Raw genomic sequence first — 27,810 nt, 5'->3', positions numbered from 1 at the left:
TCTCTCTCTGCCTGCCTGCCTCTCTCTCTCTCCTCTCCTTTCCTCTTTCTCTCCTGCTCTCTGCCTCCTCTCTCTCTTCTTCCTCTCTCTCTCTTCTCCTGTTTCGTCCTCTCTCTCTCGCTCCTCTCCTCCTCTCCCTTTCTCTCTCTCTTTCTTCTCGCCTCTGTTCTCTTCTTTTCCTTCTTTTTTTCTCTCCTCTCCTTCCTTTCGCTCTCTCTCTCTCTCTCTTCGTCTCTCTTCCTTCTTCTCTCTTCTCTTTCTCCTCCTTCTCTTTTTCTTCTCCTTCTTCTCTTTTTCCTCCTCCTCTTCTTCTCTCCCTTCTTTCCTCTCTTCTCTTTTTTTCTTCTTTTCTCTCGTCTCTTTCTCGTCTCTCTCTCTCCTCTCTCTCCTGTCTCTCTCTCTCCTCTTGCCTCTCTTTCTTCTCTTTCTCCTTTTTCCTTCTCTTTTTCTCTCGCTGTTCTCCCTCTCTCCCTCTCTTCTTTCTCTCTCTCTTCTCTCTCCTCTCTTGCTGCTCTTCTCTCCTCATATATTCCCTCTTTCCTCCTCTCTCTCTCTCTCGCTCTCTCCTCTCTCCCTCCTCGCTCTCTGCCTTCTCTTTCTTTTTTTTTTCTTTTTCTCTCTCTCGCTTTCTGCCTCCTCTCTCTCTTTCTTCCTTTCTTCTTTTCTTTCTCTTGCTCCTCGCTTTCTCTCTCTCTACTTCTCTTCTCGCTCCTCTCTCTCCTGCTCTTCTTTCCTCTACTTCTCTTCGGTCTCTCCTCTCTCCTCTGCTCTTCTCTCTCTTCTCCTCCTCCTTCTCTCCTTCCTCTTGCCTTCTTCTCTCTCTTCTTCTGCTCTCTCTTCGCTCTCTCCTGCCTGCCTGCTCTCTCTTTCCTCTCTGCCTCCTCCTCTCTCTCGCTCTCTCTCTGCCTCTCCCTGCCTCTCGCTTCTCCTCGTCTCTCTCTCCTCTCTCTTTTTCCTCTCTCTCTCTGCCTCCTCTCTCTTTCGCTCTCTGTTTTCTCTCTCTCTTTTGCCTCTCTCTCGTCCTCTCTCTTTCTCTCCTCCTCTCCTTTTTCCCTCTCTTTTTTCTCTCTCTCTCGCTCTCTGCCTGCCTCTTCTCTCTTCCTCGTCTCTCCCTCTCTTCCCTCCTTTTCTCTCTCTCTCGCTCTCTCCTCCTCTCTCTCTCTCCTCTCTCTGTCCTCCTCTTTCTCTCGCTCCTCTCTGCCTCTGCCTGCGTCTCTCTCTCGCTCGCTCTCTGCCTGCCTGCCTTCTCTCTCGCTCGCCTGCCTGCCTCGCTCTCTCCGCTCCTCTCTGCCTGCCTCGTCTCTCTCTGCCCTCGCTCTCTGCCTGCCTGCCTCTCTCGTCGCTCGCTCTCTGCCTGCCTGCTCTCTCTCTCGCTCGCTCTCTGCCTGCCTCGTCTCTCTCCGCTCTCTGCCTCGCTCTCTCTGCTCTCTCGCTCTCTGCCTGCCTCTTCTCTCTCTCTCTCTGCCTGCCTGCCTGCGTCTCTCTCTCGCTCGCTCTCTGCCTGCCTTGCCTGCCTCTCTCTCGCTCGCTCTCTGCCTGCCTGCCTCGTCTCTCTCTCGCTCGCTCTCTGCCTGCCTGCCTGGTCTCTCGCTCGCTCTCTGCCTGCCTGCGCGTCTCTCGCTCGCTCGCTCTCTGCCTGCCTGCCTGCCGTCTCTCGCTCTCGCTCTCTGCCTGCCTGCCTTCTCTCTCGCTCTTCTCTCTTCCTCCTTGTCTCTCTCTCGCTCTCTCTCCTGTCCTGCCTCCTCTCTTCTTTCTCTCTCAGCTTTGCCTCTCTCTGCTCTCTCCTCTCTCCTGCCTGCCTGCTCTCGCTCTCCTCCTTCTGCCTGCCTGCGTCTCTCTCTCGCTTGCTCGCTCTCTGCCTGCCTGCCTGCGTCTCGCTCTCTCTCGCTCGCTCTCTGCCTGCCTGCCTTCGTCTCTCGCTCGCTCTCTGCCTGCCTGCGTCTCTCTCTCGCTGCTCTCTGCCTGCCTGCGTCTCTCTCTCGCTCGCTCTCTGCCTGCCTGCGTCTCTCTCTCGCTCGCTCTCTGCCTGCCTGCGTCTCTCTCGCTCGCTCGCTCTCTCTCTCGCTCTCTGCCTGCCTGCCTGCGTCTCTCTCTCGCTCGCTCTCTGCCTGCCTGCCTGCGTCTCTCTCTCGCTCGCTCTCTGCCTGCCTGCCTGCCTCGTCGCTCGCTCTCTGCCTGCCTGCGTCTCTCTCTCGCTCGCTCTCTGCCTGCCTGCGTCTCTCTCTCGCTCGCTGCGTCTCTCTCTCGCTCGCTCTCTGCCTGCCTGCGTCTCTCTCTCGCTCTCTGCCTGCCTGCGTCTCTCTCTCGCTCGCTCTCTGCCTGCCTGCCTGCCTGCCTCTCTCTCGCTCGCTCTCTGCCTGCCTGCCTGCGTCTCTCTCTCGCTCGCTCTCTGCCTGCCTGCCTCGTCTCTCTCTCGCTCGCTGCGTCTCTCTCTCGCTCTCTCTGCCTGCCTGCGTCTCTCTCTCGCTCTCTCCTGCCTGCGTCTCTCTCTCGCTCGCTCTCTGCCTGCCTGCCTGCCTGCCTCTCTCTCGCTCGCTCTCTGCCTGCCTGCCTGCCTGCGTCTCTCTCTCGCTCGCTCTCTGCCTGCCTGCCTGCCTCGTCTCTCGCTCTCTGCCTGCCTGCGTCTCTCGCTCGCTCGCTCTCTTCCTGCCTGCCTGCCTGCGTCTCTCTCTCGCTCGCTCTCTGCCTGCCTGCCTGCCTGCGTCGCTCGCTCTCTGACTGCCTGCGTCTCTCTCTCGCTCGCTCGCTCTCTGCGTCTCTCTCTCGCTCGCTCTCTGCCTGCCTGCGTCTCTCTCTCGCTCGCTCTGCCTGCCTGCCTGCCTGCGTCTCTCTCTCGCTCGCTCTCTGCCTGCCTGCGTCTCTCGCTCGCTCGCTCTCTGCCTGCCTGCCTGCGTCTCGCTCTCGCGCTCTCTGCCTGCCTGCCTCGTCTCTCTCTCGCTCCTCGCTGCGTCTCTCTCTCGCTCTGCTCTCTCTCTCGCTCGCTCGCTCGCTGCGTCTCTCTCTCGCTCGCTCGCTGCGTCTCTCTCTCGCTCGCTCGCTCGTCTCTCTCTCGCTCGCTGCGTCTCTCTCTCGCTCGCTCTCTGCCTGCCTGCGTCTCTCGCTCGCTCGCTCTCTGCCTGCGTCTCTCTCTCGCTCGCTCTCTTCCTGCCTGCGTCTCTCTCTCGCTCGCTCTCTGCCTGCCTGCCTGCCTGCCTGCGTCGCTCGCTCTCTGCCTGCCTGCCTGCGTCTCTCGCTCGCTCGCTCTCTGCCTGCCTGCCTGCGTCTCTCGCTCGCTCTCTGCCTGCCTGCGTCTCTCGCTCGCTCTCTGCCTGCCTGCCTCTCGCTCGCTCGCTCTCTGCCTGCCTGCGTCTCTCGCTCGCTCGCTCTCTGCCTGCCTGCCTGCGTCTCTCTCTCGCTCGCTCGCTCTCTGCCTGCCTGCCTGCGTCTCTTTCTCGCTCGCTCTCTGCCTGCCTGCCTGCGTCTCTCGCTCGCTCTCGCTCTCTGCTCTGCCTGCCTGCGTCTCTCGCTCGCTCGCTCTCTGCTCTGCCTGCCTGCGTCTCTCGCTCGCTCGCTCTCTTCTCTGCCTGCCTGCGTCTCTCGCTCGCTCTCTTCTCTGCCTGCCTGCCTGCGTCTCTCGCTCGCTCAGCTCTCTTCTCTGCCTGCCTGCCTGCGTCTCTCGCTCGCTCGCTCTCTTCTCTGCCTGCCTGCATGCGTCTCTCGCTCGCTCTCTTCTCTGCCTGCCTGCGTCTCTCGCTCGCTCACTCTCTGCCTGCCTGCCTGCGTCGCTCGCTCGCTCACTCTCTGCCTGCCTGCCTGCGTCGCTCGCTCTCTGCCTGCCTGCCTGCGTCGCTCGCTCGAACTATCTCCATGCCTGCGTCTCTCGCTCACTCGCTCGCTCTCTGCCTGCCTGCCTGCGTCTCTCGCTCGCTCGCTCTCTGCCTGCCTGCATGCGTCTCTCGCTCGCTCGCTCTCTGCCTGCCTGCGTGTCTCGCTCGCTCGCTCTCTGCCTGCCTGCCTGCGTCTCTCGCTCGCTCGCTCTCTGCCTGCCTGCGTCTCTCGCTCTCTGCCTGCCTGCCTGCGTCTCTCGCTCTCTGCCTGCCTGCCTGCCTGCGTCGCTCGCTCTCTGCCTGCCTGCCTCCCTCGCTCTCTGCCTGCGTCTCTCGCTCTCTGCCTGCATCTCTCGCTCGCTCTCTGCCTGCCTGCCTGCGTCTCTCGCTCTCTGACTGCCTGCCTGCCTGCGTCGCTCGCACTCTGCCTGCCTGCCTGCGTCTCTCGCTCGCACTCTGCCTGCCTGCGTCTCTCGCTCGCTGGCTCGCACTCTGCATGCCTGCCTGCCTGCGTCTCTCTCTCGCTCGCACTCTGCCTGCCTGCCTGCGTCTCTCGCTCGCACTCTGCCTGCCTGCCTGCGTCTCTCGCTCGCTCGCACTCTGCCTGCCTACCTGCCTGCGTCTCTCGCTCGCTCGCTCGAACTCTGCCTGCCTACCTGCCTGCGTCTCTCTCTCGCTCGAACTCTGCCTGCCTGCCTGCCTGCGTCTCTCTCTCGCTCGAACTCTGCCTGCCTACCTGCCTGCGTCTCTCTCTCGCTCGAACTCTGCCTGCCTGCCTGCCTGCGTCTCTCTCTCGCTCGCTCGCTCGCACTCTGCCTGCCTGCCTGCCTGCGTCTCTCACTCGCTCGCACTCTGCCTGCCTGCCTGCCTGCGTCTCTCGCTCGCTCGCTCGCACTCTGCCTGCCTGCCTGCCTGCGTCTCTCGCTCGCACTCTGCCTGCCTGCCTGCCTGCCTGCGTCTCTCGCTCGCTCGCACTCTGCCTGCCTGCCTGCCTGCCTGCGTCTCTCGCTCGCTCGCACTCTGCCTGCCTGCCTGCCTGCGTCTCTCGCTCGCTCGCACTCTGCCTGCCTGCCTGCCTGCCTGCGTCTCTCGCTCGCTCGCACTCTGCCTGCCTGCGTCTCTCGCTCGCACTCTGCCTGCCTGCCTGCGTCTCTCGCTCACTCGCACTCTGCCTGCCTGCCTGCCTGCGTCTCTCGCTCGCACTCTGCCTGCCTGCCTGCCTGCGTCTCTCGCTCGCCTGCTCTCTGCCTGCCTGCCTGCCTGCCTGCCTGCGTCTCTTGCTCGCTCGCTCTCTGCCTGCCTGCCTGCCTGCGTCTCTCGCTCGCTCTCTGCCTGCCTGCCTGCCTGCCTGCGCCGCTCGCTCTCTGCCTGCGTCTCTCCTCGCCCGCACTCTGCCTGCCTGCCTGCGTCTCTCGCTCGCTCGCTCGCACTCTGCCTGCATGCCTGCCTGCGTCTCTCGCTCTAAGCCTGCTCTCTGCCTGCCTGCCTGCGTGCGTCTCTCGCTCGCTCGCACTCTGCCTGCCTGCTCTGCGTCTCTCGCTCGCTTCGCACTCTGCCTGCCTGCCTGCCTGCGCTGCCTGCCGTCTCTCGGCTCGCTCGCACTCTGCCTGCCTGCCTGCCTGCTCTCTCGCCTGCCTGCCTGCCTGCCTCGTCGCTTCGGCCTCTGCCTGCCTGCCTGCCTATCGCTCGCTCTCTGCCTGCCTGCCTGCGTCTCTCGCTCGCACTCTGCCTGCCTGCCTGCCCTGCCTCTCGCTCGCTCGCTCTCCCTGCCTGCTCGTCTCTGCGCTCGCTCGCTCTCTGCCTGCCTGCCTGCCTGCCTTCGCTCGCTCTCTGCCTGCCTGCTCCTCGTCTGCTCTGCTCGCTCTGCCTGCCTGCGTCTTTCGCTCGCTCGCTGCCTGCCTGCGTCTTTCGCTGCTCGCTCTCTGCCTGCCTTAGTCTTGCCTTTCTCCGCTCGCTGCCTGCTCTGCGTCTTTCGGCTCGCTCGCCTGCCTGCGTTCTCGCTCGCTGCCTGCCTCGTCTGCTCGCTCGCTGCCTGCCTGCGTCGCTCGCTCGCTGCCTGCGTCGCTCGCTGCCTGCGTCTCTCGCCGGCTCGCTGCCGTCTCTCGCTCGCTGCCTCGTCTCGCTGCTCTTGCGTCTCTCGCTCGCTGCCTGCGTCTCTCGCTCGCTGCCTGCGTCTCTCGCTCGCTGCCTGCGTCTCTCGCTCGCTCGCTCTCTGCCTCGCTCGCGCCTCGTCTCTCGCTGCCTGCCTGCGTCTCTCGCTCGCTCTCTCTGCCTGCCTGCCTGCCTCGTCTCTCGCTCGTCGGCTCTCTGCCTGCCTGCCTGCCTGCCTCGTCTCTCGCTCGCTCGCTCTCTGCCTGCCTGCCTGCGTCTCTCGCTCTCTGCCTGCCTGCCTGCCTGCGTCTCTCGCTCGCTCGCTCTTTGCCTGCCTGCCTGCCTGCGTCTCTCGCTCGCTCGCTCTCTGCCTGCCTGCCTGCGTCTCTCGCTCGCTCTCTGCCTGCCTGCCTGCGTCTCTCGCTCGCTCGCTCTCTGCCTGCCTGCCTGCCTGCGTCTCTCGCTCGCTCGCTCTCTGCCTGCGTCTCTCTGCCTGCCTGTCTCTGTCCCTCTCGCTCTCTGCCTGCGTCTCTCTGCCTGCCTGTCTCTGTCCCTCTCGCTCTCTGCCTGCGTCTCTCTGCCTGCCTGTCTCTGTCCCTCTCGCTCTCTGTCCCTCTCGCTCTCTGTCCCTCTCGCTCTCTGTCCCTCTCTCTCGCTGTCCGCGTCCCTCCCTCTCTCCCTCTCTCTCGCTGTCCGCGTCCCTCCCTCTCTCCCTCTCGCTGTCCGCGTCCCTCCCTCTCTCCCTCTCGCTGTCCGCGTCCCTCCCTCTCTCCCTCTCGCTGTCCGCGTCCCTCCCTCTCTCCCCTCTCGCTGTCCGCGTCCCTCCTCTCTCCCTCTCGCTGTCCGCGTCCCTCCCTCTCTCTCTCTCGCTGTCCGCGTCCCTCCCTCTCTCCCTCTCGCTGTCCGCGTCCCTCCCTCTCTCCCTCTCGCTGTCCGCGTCCCTCCCTCTCTCCCTCTCGCTGTCCGCGTCCCTCCCTCTCTCCCTCTCGCTGTCCGCGTCCCTCTCGCTGTCCGCGTCCCTCTCGCTGTCCGCGTCCCTCCCGTCCGCGTCCCTCCCGTCCGCTGTCCCTCCCTCTCGCTGTCCCTCTCGCTGTCCCTCTCGCTGTCTCTGTCCCTCTCGCTGTCTCTGTCCCTCTCGCTGTCTCTGTCCCTCTCGCTGTCTCTGTCTTCCCTCTCGCTGTCTCTGTCTGCGTCCCTCTCGCTGTCTCTGTCTGCGTCCCTCTCGCTGTCTCTGTCTGCGTCCCTCTCGCTGTCTCTGTCTGCGTCCCTCTCGCTGTCTCTGTCTGCGTCCCTCTCGCTGTCTCTGTCTGCGTCCCCTCTCGCTGTCTCTGTCTGCGTCCCTCTCGCTGTCTCTGTCTCGTCCCTCTCGCTGTCTCTGTCTGCGTCCCTCTCGCTGTCTCTGTCTGCGTCCCTCTCGCTGTCTCTGTCTGCGTCCCTCTCGCTGTCTCTGTCTGCGTCCCTCTCGCTGTCTCTGTCTGCGTCCCTCTCGCTGTCTCTGTCTGCGTCCCTCTCGCTGTCTCTGTCGCTCTTCCCCACACTTGTTTGTCTCGACCTCTGAATGCTCGGGCTATGAAAAGCCAACTGACATTTACTCCTGAGGTGCTGACCTGTTACACCCTCTATAACCACTGATTATTCCACTGATTATTATTTGCTGTGATCATAAATTTGACCCTGCTGGTCATCTTTGAACATCTTGAAGAACAATCTAGCCTTAATGGCCATGTACTCTTATAATCTCCACCTGGCACAGCCAGAAGAGGACTGGCCAACCCCTCAGAGCCTGCTACCTCTCTAAGTTTCTTCCTAGGTTCCTGCCTTTCTAGGGAGTTTTTCCTAGCCACCGTGCTTCTACATCGGCATTGCTTGCTGTTTGGGATTTTAGTCTGGGTTTCTGTATAAGCATTTTGTGACATCTGCGGGTTTTAAAAGGGCTTTATAAATACATTTTATTTGAGCTGACGGATTTTGGGCACTGGTCAGTTAGGCTAGTAGACTGGAATTACTACTAGCCCGGGTGACATTCTCTATATCCAAGGGTAAAAAATCTGTGCTGTTGAGCTAGTCTAGCTAATGTCCTACTAGGCTGGTCTCAAAAGTGCTAGCCTCTGGCTAACGTTCTGCTAGCCCCTGGCTAACGTTCTGCTAGCCCCTGGCTAACGTTCTGCTAGCCCCTGGCTAACGTTCTGCTAGCCCCTGGCTAACGTTCTGCTAGCCCCTGCCCTGGCTAACGTTCTGCTAGCCCCTGGCTAACGTTCTGCTAGCCTCTCTAGCCTCTGGCTAACGTTGGCTAACGTTCTGCTAGCCTGATCTGTGATGTGATTTTTATTTTTACAGATCTCTATATGCTTTTTGTTTTGATACATTGTCTGTAGTTAAGTTTTATGATCAAGGCACATTTCTGTGAAAAACAGCAAATAAAATGCTAACCCATCTTCATTTCATATGGGTCTAGAAATGTGTTATTATTTCAATAATTTTGAACTGCAGAAAAAATATATAAATAACATTTGATTAAATTGCTTTATTGAAGCTTTATTTAACCTTTATTTAACTAGACAAGTCAGTTAAGAACAGATTCTTATTTACAATGACGGCCTACCGGGGAACAGTGGGTTAAACTGCCTTGTTCAGGGGCAGAACGACAGGTTACCACCTTGTCATCTTGAGGATTCGATCTAGCAATCCTTTTCAGTTACTGGCCCAACGCTCTAATCACTAGGCAACCATTTAAGGTTGAACTGACTGTATTTCAGCAACATTAAATCTTATATAAATCTGGTCATAATATACACTGCTCAAAAAAATAAAGGGATCACTTAAACAACACAATGTAACTCTAAGTCAATCACACTTCTGTGAAATCAAACTGTCCACTTAGGAAGCAACACTGACTACATTTCTCTCCCTCTCGCTGTCCGCGTCCCTCCCTCTCTCCCTCTCGCTGTCCGCGTCCCTCCCTCCCTCTCGCTGTCCGCGTCCCTCTCGCTGTCCGCGTCCCTCCCGTCCGCGTCCCTCCCGTCTCGCTGTCCCTGTCCCTCTCGCTGTCTCTGTCCCTCTCGCTGTCTCTGTCCCTCTCGCTGTCTCTGTCCCTCTCGCTGTCTCTGTCCCTCTCGCTGTCTCTGTCCCTCTCGCTGTCTCTGTCCCTCTCGCTGTCTCTGTCCCTCTCGCTGTCTCTGTCCCTCTCGCTGTCTCCGTCCCTCTCGCTGTCTCTGTCTGCGTCCCTCTCGCTGTCTCTGTCTGCGTCCCTCTCGCTGTCTCTGTCTGCGTCCCTCTCGCTGTCTCTGTCTGCGTCCCTCTCGCTGTCTCTGTCTGCGTCCCTCTCGCTGTCTCTGTCTGCGTCCCTCTCGCTGTCTCTGTCTGCGTCCCTCTCGCTGTCTCTGTCTGCGTCCCTCTCGCTGTCTCTGTCTGCGTCCCTCTCGCTGTCTCTGTCGCTCTTCCCCACACTTGTTTGTCTCGACCTCTGAATGCTCGGGCTATGAAAAGCCAACTGACATTTACTCCTGAGGTGCTGACCTGTTACACCCTCTATAACCACTGATTATTCCACTGATTATTATTTGCTGTGATCATAAATTTGACCCTGCTGGTCATCTTTGAACATCTTGAAGAACAATCTAGCCTTAATGGCCATGTACTCTTATAATCTCCACCTGGCACAGCCAGAAGAGGACTGGCCAACCCCTCAGAGCCTGCTACCTCTCTAAGTTTCTTCCTAGGTTCCTGCCTTTCTAGGGAGTTTTTCCTAGCCACCGTGCTTCTACATCGGCATTGCTTGCTGTTTGGGATTTTAGTCTGGGTTTCTGTATAAGCATTTTGTGACATCTGCGGGTTTTAAAAAGGGCTTTATAAATACATTTTATTTGAGCTGACGGATTTTGGGCACTGGTCAGTTAGGCTAGTAGACTGGAATTACTACTAGCCCGGGTGACATTCTCTATATCCAAGGGTAAAAAATCTGTGCTGTTGAGCTAGTCTAGCTAATGTCCTACTAGGCTGGTCTCAAAAGTGCTAGCCTCTGGCTAACGTTCTGCTAGCCCCTGGCTAACGTTCTGCTAGCCCCTGGCTAACGTTCTGCTAGCCCCTGGCTAACGTTCTGCTAGCCCCTGGCTAACGTTCTGCTAGCCCCTGCCCTGGCTAACGTTCTGCAAGCCCCTGGCTAACGTTCTGCTAGCCTCTCTAGCCTCTGGCTAACGTTGGCTAACGTTCTGCTAGCCTGATCTGTGATGTGATTTTTATTTTTACAGATCTCTATATGCTTTTTGTTTTGATACATTGTCTGTAGTTAAGTTTTATGATCAAGGCACATTTCTGTGAAAAACAGCAAATAAAATGCTAACCCATCTTCATTTCATATGGGTCTAGAAATGTGTTATTATTTCAATAATTTTGAACTGCAGAAAAAATATATAAATAACATTTGATTAAATTGCTTTATTGAAGCTTTATTTAACCTTTATTTAACTAGACAAGTCAGTTAAGAACAGATTCTTATTTACAATGACGGCCTACCGGGGAACAGTGGGTTAAACTGCCTTGTTCAGGGGCAGAACGACAGGTTACCACCTTGTCATCTTGAGGATTCGATCTAGCAATCCTTTTCAGTTACTGGCCCAACGCTCTAATCACTAGGCAACCATTTAAGGTTGAACTGACTGTATTTCAGCAACATTAAATCTTATATAAATCTGGTCATAATATACACTGCTCAAAAAAATAAAGGGATCACTTAAACAACACAATGTAACTCTAAGTCAATCACACTTCTGTGAAATCAAACTGTCCACTTAGGAAGCAACACTGACTACATTTCACATGCTGTTGTGCAAATGGAATAGACAACAGGTGGAAATTATAGGCAGTTAGCAAGACACCCCCAATAAAGGAGTGGTTCTGCAGGTGGGGACCACAGACCACTTCTCAGTTCCTATGCTTCCTGGCTGATGTTTTGGTCACTTTTGAATGCTGGCGGTGCTTTCACTCTAGTGGTAGCATGAGACGGAGTCTACAGCCCACACAAGTGGCTCAGGTAGTGCAGCTCATCCAGGATGGCACATCAATGCGAGCTGTGGCAAGAAGGTTTGCTGTGTCTGTCGGCGTAGTGTCCAGAGCATGGAGGCGCTACCAGGACAGTACATCAGGAGACGTGGAGGAGGCCGTAGGAGGGCAACAACCCAGCAGCAGGACCGCTACCTCCGCCTTTGTACAAGGAGGAGCAGGAGAAGCACTGCCAGAGCCCTGCAAAATGACCTCCAGCAGGCCACAAATGTGCATGTTTCTGCTCAAACGGTCAGAAACAGACTCCATGAGGGTGGTATGAGGGCCCGACGTCCACAGGTGGGGGTTGTGCTTACAGCCCAACACCGTGCAGGACATTTGGCATTTGCCAGAGAACACCAAGATTGGCAAATTCGCCACTGGCGCCCTGTGCTCTTCACAGATGAAAGCAGGTTCACACTGAGCACATGTGACAGACGTGACAGAGTCTGGAGACGCCGTGGAGAGCGTTCTGCTGCCTGCACCATCCTCCAGCATGACCGGTTTGGCGGTGGGTCAGTCATGGTGTGGGGTGGCATTTCTTTGGGGGGCCGCACAGCCTTCATGTGCTCGCCAGAGGTAGCCTGACTGCCATTAGGTATCGAGATGAGATCCTCAGACCCCTTGTGAGACCATATGCTGGTGCGGTTGGCCCTGGGTTCCTCCTAATGCAAGACAATGCTAGACCTCATGTGGCTGGAGTGTGTCAGCAGTTCCTGCAAGAGGAAGGCATTGATGCTATTGACTGGCCCGCCCATTCCCCAGACCTGAATCCAATTGAGCACATCTGGGACATCATGTCTCGCTCCATCCACCAACGCCACGTTGCACCACAGACTGTCCAGGAGTTGGCGGATGCTTTAGTCCAGGTCTGGGAGGAGATCCCTCAGGAGACCATCCGCCACCTCATCAGGAGCATGCCCAGGCGTTGTAGGGAGGTCATACAGGCACGTGGAGGCCACACACACTACTGAGCCTCATTTTGACTTGTTTTAAGGACATTACATCAAAGTTGGATCAGCCTGTAGTGTGGTTTTCCACTTTAATTTTGAGTGTGACTCCAAATCCTGACCTCCATGGGTTGATAAATTGGATTTCCATTGATTAGTTTTGTGTGATTTTGTTGTCAGCACATTCAACTATGTAAAGAAAAAAGTATTTAATAAGATTATTTCTTTCATTCAGATCTAGGATATGTTGTTTAAGTGTTCCCTTTATTTTTATGAGCAGTATACATTCCCCGGAAGAATATGACAATATGACACAATCATAATCTGACAAACGAGCACTTAGATATGGTCATTTGAATGTTTTCATAAATTCTTAGAATTGTGTATATTTATACTTCTATAGCAATATAGAGTTGGAAAGTGGCTGTGCGTTAGGACAATTAATAGACACACTGCAGTAAATAAAACCGAACAAAAACATAAGTCTCATCCAGGACCAGAGTCTATGCAGACCGGTGCACTATAGCCAATCAGAGCGACAGTAGGCCTTAATGGAAATAAGCCATTTGCCACACAGGGGCCTGTCATCATTCACTTTGAACTGGACTGTGTGTTTACAGGCAGTAGGACCTGCCATCATTCACTATGAACTGGACTGTGTGTTTACAGGCAGTAGGGCCTGTCACCATTCACTATGAACTGGACTGTGTGTTTACAGGCAGTAGGGCCTGTCACCATTCACTATGAACTGGACTGTGTGTTTACAGGCGACTTTAGATCAGTAGAACGCATTAGCTAAAAAAAAAAAGCAAAAAAAAACCTGAATGGATTTCTGTAAAAACACCACACAAGTCCTCTTACATTTGGGAACCTTACAGTCCTATTGATTGAACAACCATGAAAAGGTAGTCTCTCTCTCTCCCTCAGTGATGCACATCAACAACAACAAGATCAACAACTAATGCTAGCCAGAGCAAGATGTACGAAAATCTAACGAAGGAACATTAGATAAACCCTTTCAAAACTTTTTCCAGATAGTTTGGCCGTCAAAATTGCACTAATAAACGACGGGGAATTGTAGCCTACCGGTCCTTCTGCAGTTTGCCTGCCAATGCATGCTTGTCCCAACCAAGCACCCAAGCTAACTGGCTAAAGTTGGCTAGCTAGCTACTTCCAGACACAAATGAGAGAACACCTGACTCTGACCATTTTACTCACCCTAGCAGAGCTGGTTAGGCTGTTTACATGTTAACTATTAACTTTTTTTTGCCAACGTTTACCGACACCGGACGGATTTCAACGGGTGTTGATCGTTCATAAATTCATCAGTTATTCTGCGCTCTGGTACACTCCAATCAGAGCGCTCTGAAATTGGAGTAGATAGATAGCCAGAGTGAATTTGCGAACGCAAGAGATATATGTTAGCTAAATGGATAACAGTCGTTTAAGTTCTTGCTAGTTAACCTAATGACAACTGCATCTCTAGCGGTGTACAGCCACCAAAAAAAAAACGATATGAGGGGAAAAAGCTCCTGCAATGACATGACATCCTTCTAGCAGCTAGCTAGCTATCTATCTATCTATCTGCTAGATAAATACACATAGATACACTATCCTATCAGCCACGTTATGACTGACTTGTGATCATTTCCTTAGCTATGATTGTATTGACATTCCCAGCCGTAGTTATAGTCGTCTGGTTTTGTTTTTGTCCAAAATATTGAGTCATTGAAACTGAAACAGTGCATCCAGAATGGAGGCAGCAAACAATGTACCAGGCCAGCCATGATTTACAACCTGATAGCAGTATGTTTTGTACTACCAACAGTAAATAATGTACCAGGCCAGCCGTGATTTACAACCTGATAGCAGTATGTTTTGTACTACCAACAGTAAACAATGTACCAGGACCGCTGTGATTTACAACCTGATAGCAGTATGTTTTGTACTACCAACAGTAAACAATGTACCAGGACCGCCGTGATTTACAACCTGATAGCAGTATGTTTTGTACTACCAACAGGAAACAATGTACCAGGACCGCCGTGATTTACAACCTGATAGCAGTATGTTTTGTACTACCAACAGTAAACAATGTACCAGACCAGCTGTGATTTACAACCTGATAGCAGTATGTTTTGGACTACCAACAGTAAACAATGTACCAGACCAGCTGTGATTTACAACCTGATAGCAGTATGTTTTGGACTACCAACAGTAAACAATGTACCAGACCAGCTGTGATTTACAACCTGATAGCAGTATGTTTTGTACTACCAACAGGAAACAATGTACCAGACCAGCTGTGATTTACAACCTGATAGCAATATGTTTTGGACTACCAAGAAAATGTATTGGTGATACATTTGGAGCGGTTTGGAGCGAGCAGTCGGTTTGGAGCGAGCAGTCGCACCACGCTTCGCTCCACAGGTAATATTCCACTTCGCTACATTACAACGGCTTGATTTGTTTGATCTGAGCAATTCTTCTTAGCTAGCTACATAGCCGTCTTTGTATCAAAGATAATTGTGTAGTTTAGAGTAACTGAGTAATTATCGAGGATAGCTATCTTCGTCCTCCTAACGTAGTCAACACTGCTAGCTGCTAGCTAGCTAGTCTTCACTGTTAGCTAGCCAACTTCTACCGACTAACAGCACCGCAGAAACTATTACATTACAACGCAACGACTTGATTAGTGTGGTGTTAGTGTTAGTTAGCCAGCTACATAGTTGTCTGTGCTGTCTCTGTATCTAAGATAATTGTGTAGCTTGAGTTTGAGTATTATCGAGGTGGGCTAGCCAGCCGCGACGCGGCGCCAGACTTACTCAACACACCTAGTCATCATTAACCCACTGCCAGATAGCCATCCGTTACCGACTAGCAGCGCTGTAGTTACTAACACTTCACAACGGAACGATTTGACTAGTGCAGTGTTACCTAGCGAGCTACCTAGTTGTCTTTGTCATAGCTTGATAATTGTTAATTGATAATTGTTAGCTAGCCAGCCATCGAGGTTAGCTAGCCAGCTATTTCCGTCCCCCGCGACGCCATTTTTCCTAACCTAGCCAACTATTACCGACGAGCAGCATTGTTGAAACTAAATACACTACAAGGAACGTCTTGATTAGTGTTATGTTAGCTAGCTAGCTACAAAGTTGCTTTGTATCATGACAAGGTGTAGTACTGAAACTACCGAGGTTACCTAGCCAGCTACACGTTCAAAGTCAACAACGCAGCCACTGCTAGCTAGCCTACTCCACCAGCCAGCAGTACTGTATCATTTTAGTCAATAACATTTTTGCAACGTAAGCTTAACTTCCTGAACATTCGAGACGTGTAGTCCACTTGTCACTCCAATCTCATTTGCATTAGCGTAGCCTCTTCTGTAGCTTGTCTACTATGTGTCCGCCTATCCCTGTTCTCTCTCCTCTGCACAGGCCATACAAACGCTCCACACCGCGTGGCCGCTGCCGCTCTAACCTGGTGGTCCCAGCGCGCACGACCCACGTGGAGTTCCAGGTCTCCGGCAGCCTCTGGAACTGCCGGTCTGCGGCCAACAAGGCTGAGTTCATCTCAGCCTATGCTACCCTCCAGTCCCTAGACTTCCTGGCGCTGACGGAAACATGGATCACCACAGATAACACTGCTACTCCTACTGCTCTCTCCTCGTCTGACTACGTGTTCTCGCATACCCCTAGAGCATCGAGCCAGCGGGGTGGTGGCACTGGAATCCTCATCTCTCCCAAGTGGACATTCTCTCTTTCTCCCCTGACCCATCTGTCTATCTCCTCATTTGAATTCCATGCTGTCACAGTTACCAGCCCTTTCAAGCTTAACATCCTTATCATTTATCGCCCTCCAGGTTCCCTTGGAGAGTTCATCAATGAGCTTGACGCCTTGATAAGTTCCTTTCCTGAGGATGGCTCACCTCTCACAGTTCTGGGTGACTTTAACCTCCCCACGTCTACCTTCGACTCATTCCTCTCTGCCTCCTTCTTTCCACTCCTCTCCTCTTTCGACCTCACCCTCTCACCTTCCCCCCCTACTCACAAGGCAGGCAATACGCTTGACCTCATCTTTACTAGATGCTGTTCTTCCACTAATCTCATTGCAACTCCCCTCCAAGTCTCCGACCACTACCTTGTATCCTTTTCCCTCTCGCTCTCATCCAACACTTCTCACTCTCCCCCTACTCGGATGGTATTGCGCCGTCCCAACCTTCGCTCTCTCTCTCCCGCTACTCTCTCCTCTTCCATCCTATCATCTCTTCCCTCTGCTCAAACCTTCTCCAACCTATCTCCTGATTCTGCCTCCTCAACCCTCCTCTCCTCCCTCTCTGCATCCTTTGATTTCCTCTGTCCCCTATCCTCCAGGCCGGCTCGGTCCTCCCCTCCTGCTCCGTGGCTCGACGACTCACTGCGAGCTCACAGAACAGGGCTCCGGGCAGCCGAGCGGAAATGGAGGAAAACTTCGCCTCCCTGCGGACCTGGCATCCTTTCACTCCCTCCTCTCTACATTTTCCTCTTCTGTCTCTGCTGCTAAAGCCACTTTCTACCACTCTAAACTCCAAGCATCTGCCTCTAACCCTAGGAAGCTCTTTGCTACCTTCTCCTCCCTCCTTAATCCTCCTCCCCTCCCCCCTCCTCCCTCTCTGCGGATGACTTCGTCAACCATTTTGAAAAGAAGGTTGACGACATCCGATCCTCGTTGCTAAGTCAAACGACACTGCTGGTCCTGCTCACACTGCCCTACCCTGTGCTTTGACCTCTTTCTCCCCTCTCTCTCCAGATGAACTCTCGCGTCTTGTGACGGCCGGCCGCCCAACAACCTGCCCACTTGACCCTATCCCCTCCTCTCTTCTCCAGACCATTTCCGGAGACCTTCTCCCCTACCTCACCTCGCTCATCAACGCATCCTTGACCGCTGGCTACGTCCCTTCCGTCTTCAAGAGAGCGAGAGTTGCACCCCTTCTGAAAAAAACCTACACTCGATCCCTCCGATGTCAACAACTACAGGCCAGTATCCCTTCTTTCCTTTCTCTCCAAAACTCTTGAACGCGCCGTGCTTGGCCAGCTCTCTTGCTATCTCTCTCAGAATGACCTTCTTGATCCTAATCAGTCAGGTTTCAAGACTGGGCATTCAACTGAGACTGCTCTTCTCTGTGTCACGGAGGCTCTCCGCACTGCTAAAGCTAACTCTCTCTCCTCTGCTCTCATCCTTCTAGACCTATCTGCTGCCTTTGATACCGTGAACCATCAGATCCTCCTCTCCACCCTCTCCGAGCTGGGCATCTCCGGCACCGCGCACGCTTGGATTGCGTCCTACCTGACAGGTCGCTCCTACCAGGTGGCGTGGCGAGAATCTGTCTCCGCACCACGTGCTCTCACCACTGGTGTCCCCCAGGGCTCTGTTCTTGGCCCACTCCTATTCTCGCTATACACCAAGTCACTTGGCTCTGTCATATCCTCACATGGTCTCTCATATCATTGCTATGCAGACGACACACAATTAATCTTCTCCTTTCCCCCTTCTGACAACCAGGTGGCGAATCGCATCTTTGCATGTCTGGCAGACATATCAGTGTGGATGACGGATCACCACCTCAAGCTGAACCTCGGCAAGACGGAGCTGCTCTTCCTCCCGGGAAGGACTGCCCGTTCCATGATCTCGCCATCACGGTTGACAACTCCCTTGTGTCCTCCTCCCAGAGTGCTAAGAACCTTGGCGTGACCCTGGACAACACCCTGTCGTTCTCCACCAACATCAAGGCGGTGACCCGATCCTGTAGGTTCATGCTCTACAACATTCGCAGAGTACGACCCTGCCTCACACAGGAAGCGGCGCAGGTCCTAATCCAGGCACTTGTCATCTCCCGTCTGGATTACTGCAACTCGCTGTTGGCTGGGCTCCCTGCCTGTGCCATTAAACCCCTACAACTCATCCAGAACGCCGCAGCCCGTCTGGTGTTCAACCTTCCCAAGTTCTCTCACGTCACCCCGCTCCTCCGCTCTCTCCACTGGCTTCCAGTCGAAGCTCGCATCCGCTACAAGACCATGGTGATTGCCTACGGAGCTGTGAGGGGAACGGCACCTCCGTACCTTCAGGCTCTGATCAGGCCCTACACCCAAACAAGGGCACTCCGTTCATCCACCTCTGGCCTGCTCGCCTCCCTACCTCTGAGGAAGCACAGTTCCCGCTCAGCCCAGTCAAAACTGTTCGCTGCTCTGGCACCCCAATGGTGGAACAAGCTCCCTCACGACGCCAGGACAGCGGAGTCAATCACCACCTTCCGGAGACACCTGAAACCCCACCTCTTTAAGGAATACCTGGGATAGGATAAAGTAATCCTTCTAACCCCCCCCTTAAAAGATTTAGATGCACTATTGTAAAGTGGTTGTTCCACTGGATATTATAAGGTGAATGCACCAATTTGTAAGTCGCTCTGGATAAGAGTGTCTGCTAAATGACTAAAATGTAAAATGTAAATATATTATATTAAAATATATTAAATCATGCATTGAACTGCATCCATCTATTCTGACAACAATGCCTTAGTGTACATCATGGAATGTGGAGTCAAATAGAACCTATTTTTAAAACCTCTTATAAAAGCATAAACTTGGAATTTGATATTTTTTGACTGATATTATGATTGTTTGTTGCATATCCGCAAAGTAGTTAAAACTCTGTCAGTTTCACTTTAAGCAGGGAGTCATGCGGAGAATACGGTCTCTCTCGCGGATGAGCCCTGCATGAAGACATCAATAAACAACAATTACACTGTACATAGCTATATACACATCAAATTACACAATACCATAAAAGCAAACACAAAACACAAAAAAGCAAAACAACACAACTTACCTCCACCACTGGCTCCATCCTCCCCAGGCCCCAGCGAAGCACCGAGGACGGGCTGAACCATGGCCCCCAGGTAGGCCCTCAGGATGGGGAAGTCTCTAAGCAGGTTTTCCCCCTCCCTGGAGATCTGCTCCCCGTCCAGTACACACTCTTTACGCCCGCCGCCCCGGAACACCAGCCAACCGGACGGTTGTACCCGGGCAGCACCTCTCGGACTGGCACTTAGACAGGCAACGGTGGCCAGGAGAGGGGAGCGGGATTTGAGGAAGGACAGAGCTGATGGTGTGAGGAGAAAAGAAGAGGAAGAGGAAGTTGGTCGTGAAGGTGAAAGAGAAGAGGAGGACAAGATGAGGATGGGAGGTGTAGCTGCTCGGAGGTCCTCCAACGAGGGCGAAGTTTCAGATTCAGAGCTGGGGGAATGGGACTGAGGCTCAGTGATGCCCAGCATTGACATGTGTTCCTGGGTCTGTAGTTGTAGCAGGGCTGCCAGACTGGCAGTCCTAAACACCCCTTCCCCTGGTCCGGTCTGTCCTTGCCCCTGGCCAGCCTCTCCCCCAGAACCAGCCTCTCCCCTAGAACCAGCCTCTCCCCCAGAACCAGCCTCTCCCCTAGAACCAGCCTCTCCCCTAGAACCAGCCTCTCCCCTGGGGCTAGCTTCCCACTCTGGTTCGGGGCACCTGTCCCACAAAGGCAGAGCCTCACAGCAGTGCTGCACAATCACCTGCTGGACACTCAGACGCAGACCCTCCTGCTGCAACAGAGACAAAACTCTAGAGAGAGAGAGAGAGGGGGGGGGGTAACAGGGGGAGGGACAGAATGTTAGTGGAATGACACACACAACATATTAACAGTAGGATGTAGAATGAAATACAGTCATTCATATTAAAACAAGAAACACAAGCTCATAGTGTTGAAATTGTTTGAATTCAATGAATGAAAGAGCACGAAATATACTTGTGATACTGCCTCTAAGCCGGGGTTCCCATGACGAGTAGGGAGGGGGGTAAATCTACCTGTCAGGAGCCACCTGTCTATCAAACAGCAGGTGAGAGAGCAGCTGAGATGGGGCTTGGAGGAGTACCAGGAGTGGGTTCCCCAACTTCACCTCACTGCTTTGGTCTGAGAAGAGAGACAGAGATTGAACAAACACAGAGTACAAAACATTAAGAACACCTGCTCTTTCCATGACATAGACTGACCAGGAGAATCCAGGTGAAATCTATGATCCTTTATTGATGTCACCTGTTAAATCATCCACATCAATCAGTGTAAATGAAAGGGAGGAGACGGGTTAAAGAAGGATTTTTAGGTCTTGAGACAATTGAGACATGGATTGTGTCTGTGTGCCATTCAGACGGTGAATGGGGCAAGACAAAAGATTTGTGACTTTGAATGGGGTGTGGTAGTAGGTGCCAGGCACACCGGTTTGTGACAAGAACTGCAATGCTGCTGGGTTTTTCCACTCTCAACAGTTTCCTGTGTGTATCAAGAATGGTCCACCACCCAAAGGACATCCAGCCAACTTGACACAACTGTGGGAAGCATTGGCATCAACATGGGCCAGCGTCCCTGTGGAACGCTCTCGAAACCATGTACAGTCCAGGCCCCGACGAATTGAGGTTGTTCTGAGAGCAAAACGGTGTGCAACTCAATATTAGGAAGGTGTACATTATTTAGTGTATATTGTATTTATAAAAGGTCACATTCACATTAGGGGAAAAAAACAGCACTGTTCGCCCCAGTGCCTTTGTTGTTGGTTTGTTATTGGTTTGTCGTTGAAACGGAGGAGAAAAGGAGAGTAGAGTAAAATACAATTCTGTTTCTATTCTGCTGTTCTATCGCATGTGCAAAGATGTCAGAGAAAAAAATCTAAAATAAAAGTTACAGGAGCAATTGGAGTTAAGTGCCTTGCTCAAGGGCACATCGGCGGATCTTACACCTAGTCGTCTCGGTGATTCAAACCAACAACCTTTAGGTTACTGGCCCAACGCTCTTAACTGCAAGGCTTCCTGCCGCTGCTGTTTGCTTAGCGAGTACCAGTTCCTCCCAATTCGGGCACATATCTGGCTCCGACCCGGGACCTCTGTTTCACAACCACACGTGATCATCCTCCCTTTAAGAGTCTCTGCCACTCAAAAGCTAACGCTTGAGCATGGACTCCTTTTGCTACACATACATATATACACATTTTCATATGGGTGGCCCCAGCGGGAATCAAACCCATGACGTTACAAGCGCCATGCTCTACCAACCGACCCCACACCAGGTAAATACACTCACCTTCGCATCCCAGGCTGCGTATTAACACCGAAGCTAGTGTATTGACGTAGTCCACGAAGCTCCTCATGTAGTCTGGCCTGCAGGGGGAGCCCTGGGGCTCGAAGGGACACAGCTGGTCCATGGAACGCAGTAACTGCTTCATGGAGGAACGGACCGGGTGGGATTCCAACTCCGACTGTTTCAGACTGGCCTGCTCTACCAGGGCTGTTAGGAGGGCACCAGCAGCAGGACTCTCCACTACAAAGACACAACACATTATACACTAACCCTAGCACCCCTAACCCACTAACCCCCTAACCCACTAGCACCCTAACCCACTAGCACCCTAACCCTTCAGACTGGCCTGCTCTACCAGGGCTGCTAGGAGGGCACCAACACCCTCCACTAACCTCGCCAGGACCTGTGGTGCTAACCTCGCCAGGACCTGTGGTGCTAACCTCGCCAGGGTCTGTAACGGACCTGTGGTGGTAACCTAGCCAGGACCTGTGGTGGTAACCTAGCCAGGACCTGTGGTGGTAACCTAGCCAGGACCTGTGGTGCTAACCTAGCCAGGACCTGTGGTGCTAACCTAGCCAGGACCTGTGGTGCTAACCTAGCCAGGGTCTGTAACGGACCTGTGGTTTCTGTAGCGGTGGACAGGGGTCTGCAGGGTGATATATACCTGTGGTTTCTGTAGCGGTGGACAGGGGTCTACAGGGTGATATATACCTGTGGTTTCTGTAGCGGTGGACAGGGGTCTACAGGGTGATATATACCTGTGGTTTCTGTAGCGGTGGACAGGGGTCTACAGGGTGATATATACCTGCGGTTTCTGTAGCGGTGGACAGGGGTCTACAGGGTGATATATACCTGCGGTTTCTGTAGCGGTGGACAGGGGTCTACAGGGTGATATATACCTGTGGTTTCTGTAGCGGTGGACAGGGGTCTGCAGGGTGATATATACCTGTGGTTTCTGTAGCGGTGGACAGGGGTCTGCAGGGTGATATATACCTGTGGATTCTGTAGCGGTGGACAGGGGTCTGCAGGGTGATATATACCTGTGGTTTCTGTAGCGGTGGACAGGGGTCTACAGGGTGATATATACCTGTGGTTTCTGTAGCGGTGGACAGGGGTCTGCAGGGTGATATATACCTGTGGTTTCTGTAGCGGTGGACAGGGGTCTACAGGGTGATATATACCTGTGGTTTCTGTAGCGGTGGACAGGGTCTGCAGGGTGATATATACCTGTGGTTTCTGTAGCGGTGGACAGGGTCTGCAGGGTGATATATACCTGTGGTTTCTGTAGCGGTGGACAGGGGTCTGCAGGGTGATATATACCTGCGGTTTCTGTAGCGGTGGACAGGGGTCTACAGGGTGATATATACCTGTGGTTTCTGTAGCGGTGGACAGGGGTCTACAGGGTGATATATACCTGTGGTTTCTGTAGCGGTGGACAGGGGTCTACAGGGTGATATATACCTGCGGTTTCTGTAGCGGTGGACAGGGGTCTACAGGGTGATATATACCTGCGGTTCCTGTAGCGGTGGACAGGGGTCTACAGGGTGATATATACCTGTGCTTTCTGTAGCGGTGGACAGGGGTCTACAGGGTGATATATACCTGCGGTTTCTGTAGCGGTGGACAGGGTCTGCAGGGTGATATATACCTGTGGATTCTGTAGCGGTGGACAGGGGTCTACAGGGTGATATATACCTGTGGTTTCTGTAGCGGTGGACAGGGGTCTACAGGGTGATATATACCTGTGGTTTCTGTAGCGGTGGACAGGGGTCTACAGGGTGATATATACCTGTGGTTTCTGTAGCGGTGGACAGGGGTCTACAGGGTGATATATACCTGTGGTTTCTGTAGCGGTGGACAGGGGTCTACAGGGTGATATATACCTGTGGTTTCTGTAGCGGTGGACAGGGGTCTACAGGGTGATATATACCTGCGGTTTCTGTAGCGGTGGACAGGGTCTGCAGGGTGATATATACCTGTGGTTTCTGTAGCGGTGGACAGGGGTCTACAGGGTGATATATACCTGTGGTTTCTGTAGCGGTGGACAGGGGTCTACAGGGTGATATATACCTGTGGTTTCTGTAGCGGTGGACAGGGGTCTACAGGGTGATATATACCTGTGGTTTCTGTAGCGGTGGACAGGGGTCTGCAGGGTGATATATACCTGTGGTTTCTGTAGCGGTGGACAGGGGTCTACAGGGTGATATATACCTGCGGTTTCTGTAGCGGTGGACAGGGGTCTACAGGGTGATATATACCTGTGGTTTCTGTAGCGGTGGACAGGGTCTGCAGGGTGATCTCTAGGTGCTGTGCCAGGCTCAGTCGGGTAGCGATGCCCTCCTCACTCAGCACAGGGTGGCAGCACAGCAACACTTCCTGTATGCAGCAGCCTAAAGGACTGGACACAACGTGGTCCTCTACAATGGATTCTAGAATGAACACAGCAGGAAGAGAGAGAGAGAGAAACACTGAACATGAACTCTCAACTCCTCTGTCTGAAAATCCAGACCCGTTTTGTGTTAACCCTTTACACTCTTGGGAATTGGCCTAAATTGGGCTAAACCCTCATGCTGATTGGGCTAAATTGAAACGGCAAAAATTGAAACAGCAACTTCTTTTCTCAACGTCTGTCACTCAAAACCCATACAGAGCTGTGACGTCATGTATGGCCTGTTACTGTACAACCACTACATTCAAATTTAGGCGTTTATCAGTGTCCAAATGTGCCACGTAGAGGGCTAACATTCCACATTTTGTACTCTGTTCCACGTAGAGGGCTAACATTCCACACCTTGTACTCTGTTCCACGTAGAGGGCTAACATTCCCCACCTTGTACTCTGTTCCACGTAGAGGGCTAACATTCCCCACTTTGTACAAAGTTCCACGTAGAGGGCTAACATTCCCCACCTTGTACTCTGTTCCACGTAGAGGGCTAACATTCCACCCCTCGTACTCTGTTCCACGTATAGGGCTAACATTCCACCTCCTGTACTCTGTTCCACGTAGAGGGCTAACATTCCACTCCCCTGTACTCTGTGCCACGTAGAGGGCTAACATTCCACACCTCGTACTCTGTGGAAGAGGGCTAACATTCCACACCTCGTACTCTGTGGAAGAGGGCTAACATTCCACACCTCGTACTCTGTGCCACGAAGAGGGCTAACATTCCACACCTCGTACTCTGTGGAACGTAGAGGGTTAACATTCCACACCTCATACTCTGTGCCACGTAGAGGGCTAACATTCCACACCTCATACTCTGTGCCACGTAGAGGGCTAACATTCCACACCTCGTACTCTGTGCCACGTAGAGGGTTAACATTCCACACCTCATACTCTGTGCCACGTAGAGGGCTAACATTCCACACCTCGTACTCTGTGCCACGTAGAGGGTTAACATTCCACACCTCGTACTCTGTGCCACGTAGAGGGTTAACATTCCACACCTCGTACTCTGTGCCACGTAGAGGGCTAACATTCCACACCTCGTACTCTGTGCCACGTAGAGGGCTAACATTCCACACCTCGTACTCTGTGCCACGTAGAGGGCTAACATTCCACACCTCGTACTCTGTGGAACGTAGAGGGCTAACATTCCACACCTCGTACTCTGTGGCACGTAGAGGGCTAACATTCCACACCTCGTACTCTGTGCCACGTAGAGGGCTAACATTCCACACCTCGTACTCTGTGCCACGTAGAGGGCTAACATTCCACACCTCGTACTCTGTGTCATGCCATGTAGTAGTTGACATGGAGAGGAATGACAGCACTATATAAGGCAAATAAACGTATAACTTGTTTAATGCAGTAGCGCTCACCTGTCTTGGCGGGGCCCTTGGTGCCACTGTGACTGGCTGTGTGACTGAGGATCTTGCCCATCTGTTGGAGCACTGCAGGAAACCCTCGGATCCCCTCAGAGTGTTTCACCTTGGGTTCCACCCTCAGTCCTGAGGAACGGTATGGAGAGATAACGAGGTTAGAAAGGGATCCACTATGTCTCTTGAGGAAAGGGGGACGGAAGGGACTAGGGGGATGGAGGGGACTAGGGGGACGGAAGGGACTGGAGGGGACTAGGGAGACGGAGGGGACTAGGGGGATGGAGGGGACTAGGGAGACGGAGGGGACTAGGGGGATGGAGGGGACTAGGGGGACGGAAGGGACTGGAGGGGACTAGGGAGACGGAAGGGACTAGGGGGATGGAGGGGACTAGGGGGACGGAAGGGACTGGAGGGGACTAGGGGGACGGAAGGGACTAGGGGGATGGAGGGGACTAGGGGGACGGAAGGGACTGGAGGGGACTAGGGAGACGGAGGGGACTAGGGGGATGGAGGGACGGAGGGTTAGGGAGATGGACGTTAGAAAAGGGAAGGGACATTATTTATTTGGCCATAGGTCTGTTGACTTTACATATTAAGGAAGATTTAAAAAAAAAAAAAAACTATGTCCATTTCAAACTGAAGTCATACAGTAAGTACATACAATTACCCCACCCCACCCCACTCAACCCTACCCCTCCCCACTGTACCCTACCCCTCCCCACTGTACCCTACTGAACCCTACCCCCCCACTGTACCCAACTGTACCCTACCCACCCCTCCCTACTGTACCCAACCCTACCCACTCTACCCTACTGTACCCTACCCCTCCCCACTCTACCCTACTGAACCTTACTTGACCCTACCCACTGTACCCTACTCCTCCCCACTGTACCCTATCCCTCCCTACTGTACCCTACCCACTGTACCCTACTGTACCCCACCCCACCCTACCCCATCCTACCCCACTCCTTCCTACCCCACCCCACGCTACCCCACTCCATGCTACCCCACTCCATGCTACCCCACTCCATGCTACCCCACCCTACCAACCCAACCCCATCGTACCCCACCCCCTCCACCTACCTCTTCCCTCCAGGCTGCTGTGTAGCCGTCTCTCTGCCGTGTCCAGTAGTTGTCTGGAGGTCTTCCACAGCTGGCAGTGACAGCAGGCCAGGTCGAAGGCAGCCATGGCAGGGGGGCTGAGCTCCTCCAGGAGGGTGTGCAGGAGGCCTGTCCCTGGGGGGTCCAGGACACAGCGGCCCAGCCAGTAGCCCTCCTCCAGAGACGGAACGGGGCGACCAGGGGTGGAAAGGAGACGGTCTGCCACGTCAGAGACGGAATAGAATGCCATGCCTAACGAGAGACAGACAGGAAGTCAGCCTCTAACCCCACCTCTACAGACAGACAGACACCCTCTAACCCCACCTCTACAGACAGCCTCTAACCCCACCTCTACAGACACCCTCTAACCCCACCTCTACAGACACCCTCTAACCCCACCTCTACAGACAGCCTCTAACCCCACCTCTACAGACAGCCTCTAACCCCACCTCTACAGACAGCCTCTAACCCCACCTCTACAGACAGCCTCTAACCCCACCTCTACAGACAGCCTCTAACCCCACCTCTACAGACAGCCTCTAACCCCACCTCTACAGACAGCCTCTAACCCCACCTCTACAGACACCCTCTAACCCCACCTCTACAGACACCCTCTAACCCCACCTCTACAGACACCCTCTAACCCCACCTCTACAGACACCCTCTAACCCCACCTCTACAGACACCCTCTAACCCCACCTCTACAGACACCCTCTAACCCCACCTCTACAGACACCCTCTAACCCCACCTCTACAGACACCCTCTAACCCCACCTCTACAGACACCCTCTAACCCCACCTCTACAGACAGCCTCTAACCCCACCTCTACAGACACCCTCTAACCCCACCTCTACAGACACCCTCTAACCCCACCTCTACAGACACCCTCTAACCCCACCTCTACAGACACCCTCTAACCCCACCTCTACAGACAGCCTCTAACCCCACCTCTACAGACAGCCTCTAACCCCACCTCTACAGACACCCTCTAACCCCACCTCTACAGACAGCCTCTAACCCCACCTCTACAGACAGATTAACTCTAACTTGTCAGAAACACATCTATATAGAGTAGAAGGACTTTACCTAACAGAGAGAATAAATGAGTTACAGTTATCACACACGATAAAGAGAACATTCACAAAGTAAAGCAACTAAATAGCCGTCCTATCAATGACAACCAAGCAGTCTTGTGTTAAGACAGGTGAGATGTTACGTGGAAGACAGATACACAGGAATGTCTGGTTCTGGGGAACGTTTTTATTGTGATCGTATGTAATTGTTTCGCTTCAAATCTTACTTGATCGTTTCACTTCAGTTGACTGCCCTGGCCGTACGTCTCTCTGGCTAAGAGTGTCTGCTAAATGACCAAAAATGTAAACAACATAAAGTACCGGCAGCAGCAGCACTCCCAATGGCCTGCAGGGTGGAGCGCCCACTACTTCCCAGCCGACTACGCCCCGGGGTGGGCGCCACGGACGCCGCTCCCAGGCCCTCTGAGGAAGAGGAGGATGAAGATAAAGAGTGGGTCTCCATTTTCTGTTCCACGCGACCCAACTCCTCCACGACTTCCCGGTAACTCTCCATGAAGACCAGCTCCCCAAAGCACCATGAACCCTCCAGGCCGAACATCAGAGACACCTACACAGAGGTCAAAAAAGGTCAGAGAAACCTAGACAGACTGACAGATAGGATGACCAGGATGGGACCGAGGATGGGGCCAACCAGAGACCATGTCACACAATATCACAACACTAAATGCTACCCAACAGCCAGTCCTAACTAGACCATTTACATTTTTACATTTTAGTCATTTATCAGACGCTCTTATCCAGAGCGACTTACAGTAGTGAATGCATACATT

The 27,810-nt window shown here is 53.4% G+C and overlaps 1 protein-coding gene across 4 annotated transcripts in view; it reads right to left on the bottom strand.

Moving 5' to 3' along the window:
* zfyve26 (zinc finger, FYVE domain containing 26) overlaps positions 1-27,810 on the bottom strand; it is a 143,978-nt gene that overhangs the window by 91,142 nt on the left and 25,026 nt on the right. For all 4 annotated transcript variants that reach the window (XR_006771018.1, XM_045723749.1, XM_045723751.1 and 1 more), the window contains exons 14-20: positions 27,341-27,587; positions 25,928-26,197; positions 24,845-24,973; positions 23,281-23,451; positions 21,026-21,262; positions 19,759-19,864; positions 18,749-19,515 (exon numbers count right to left, since the gene is read on the bottom strand). Coding sequence is in view for 3 of the 4 variants with exons in the window: in XM_045723749.1 (XP_045579705.1) it covers positions 18,749-19,515; positions 19,759-19,864; positions 21,026-21,262; positions 23,281-23,451; positions 24,845-24,973; positions 25,928-26,197; positions 27,341-27,587 (1,927 nt within the window). In the remaining variant the exon portion in view is untranslated. The remainder of the gene's footprint in view (positions 1-18,748; positions 19,516-19,758; positions 19,865-21,025; positions 21,263-23,280; positions 23,452-24,844; positions 24,974-25,927; positions 26,198-27,340; positions 27,588-27,810) is intronic.

The sequence above is a fragment of the Salmo salar genome, chromosome ssa09 (genome assembly GCF_905237065.1).
Source record: "Salmo salar chromosome ssa09, Ssal_v3.1, whole genome shotgun sequence".
NCBI classification, from domain to species: Eukaryota; Metazoa; Chordata; class Actinopteri; order Salmoniformes; family Salmonidae; genus Salmo; species Salmo salar.
This window is presented reverse-complemented; position numbering and strand designations above follow the sequence as displayed.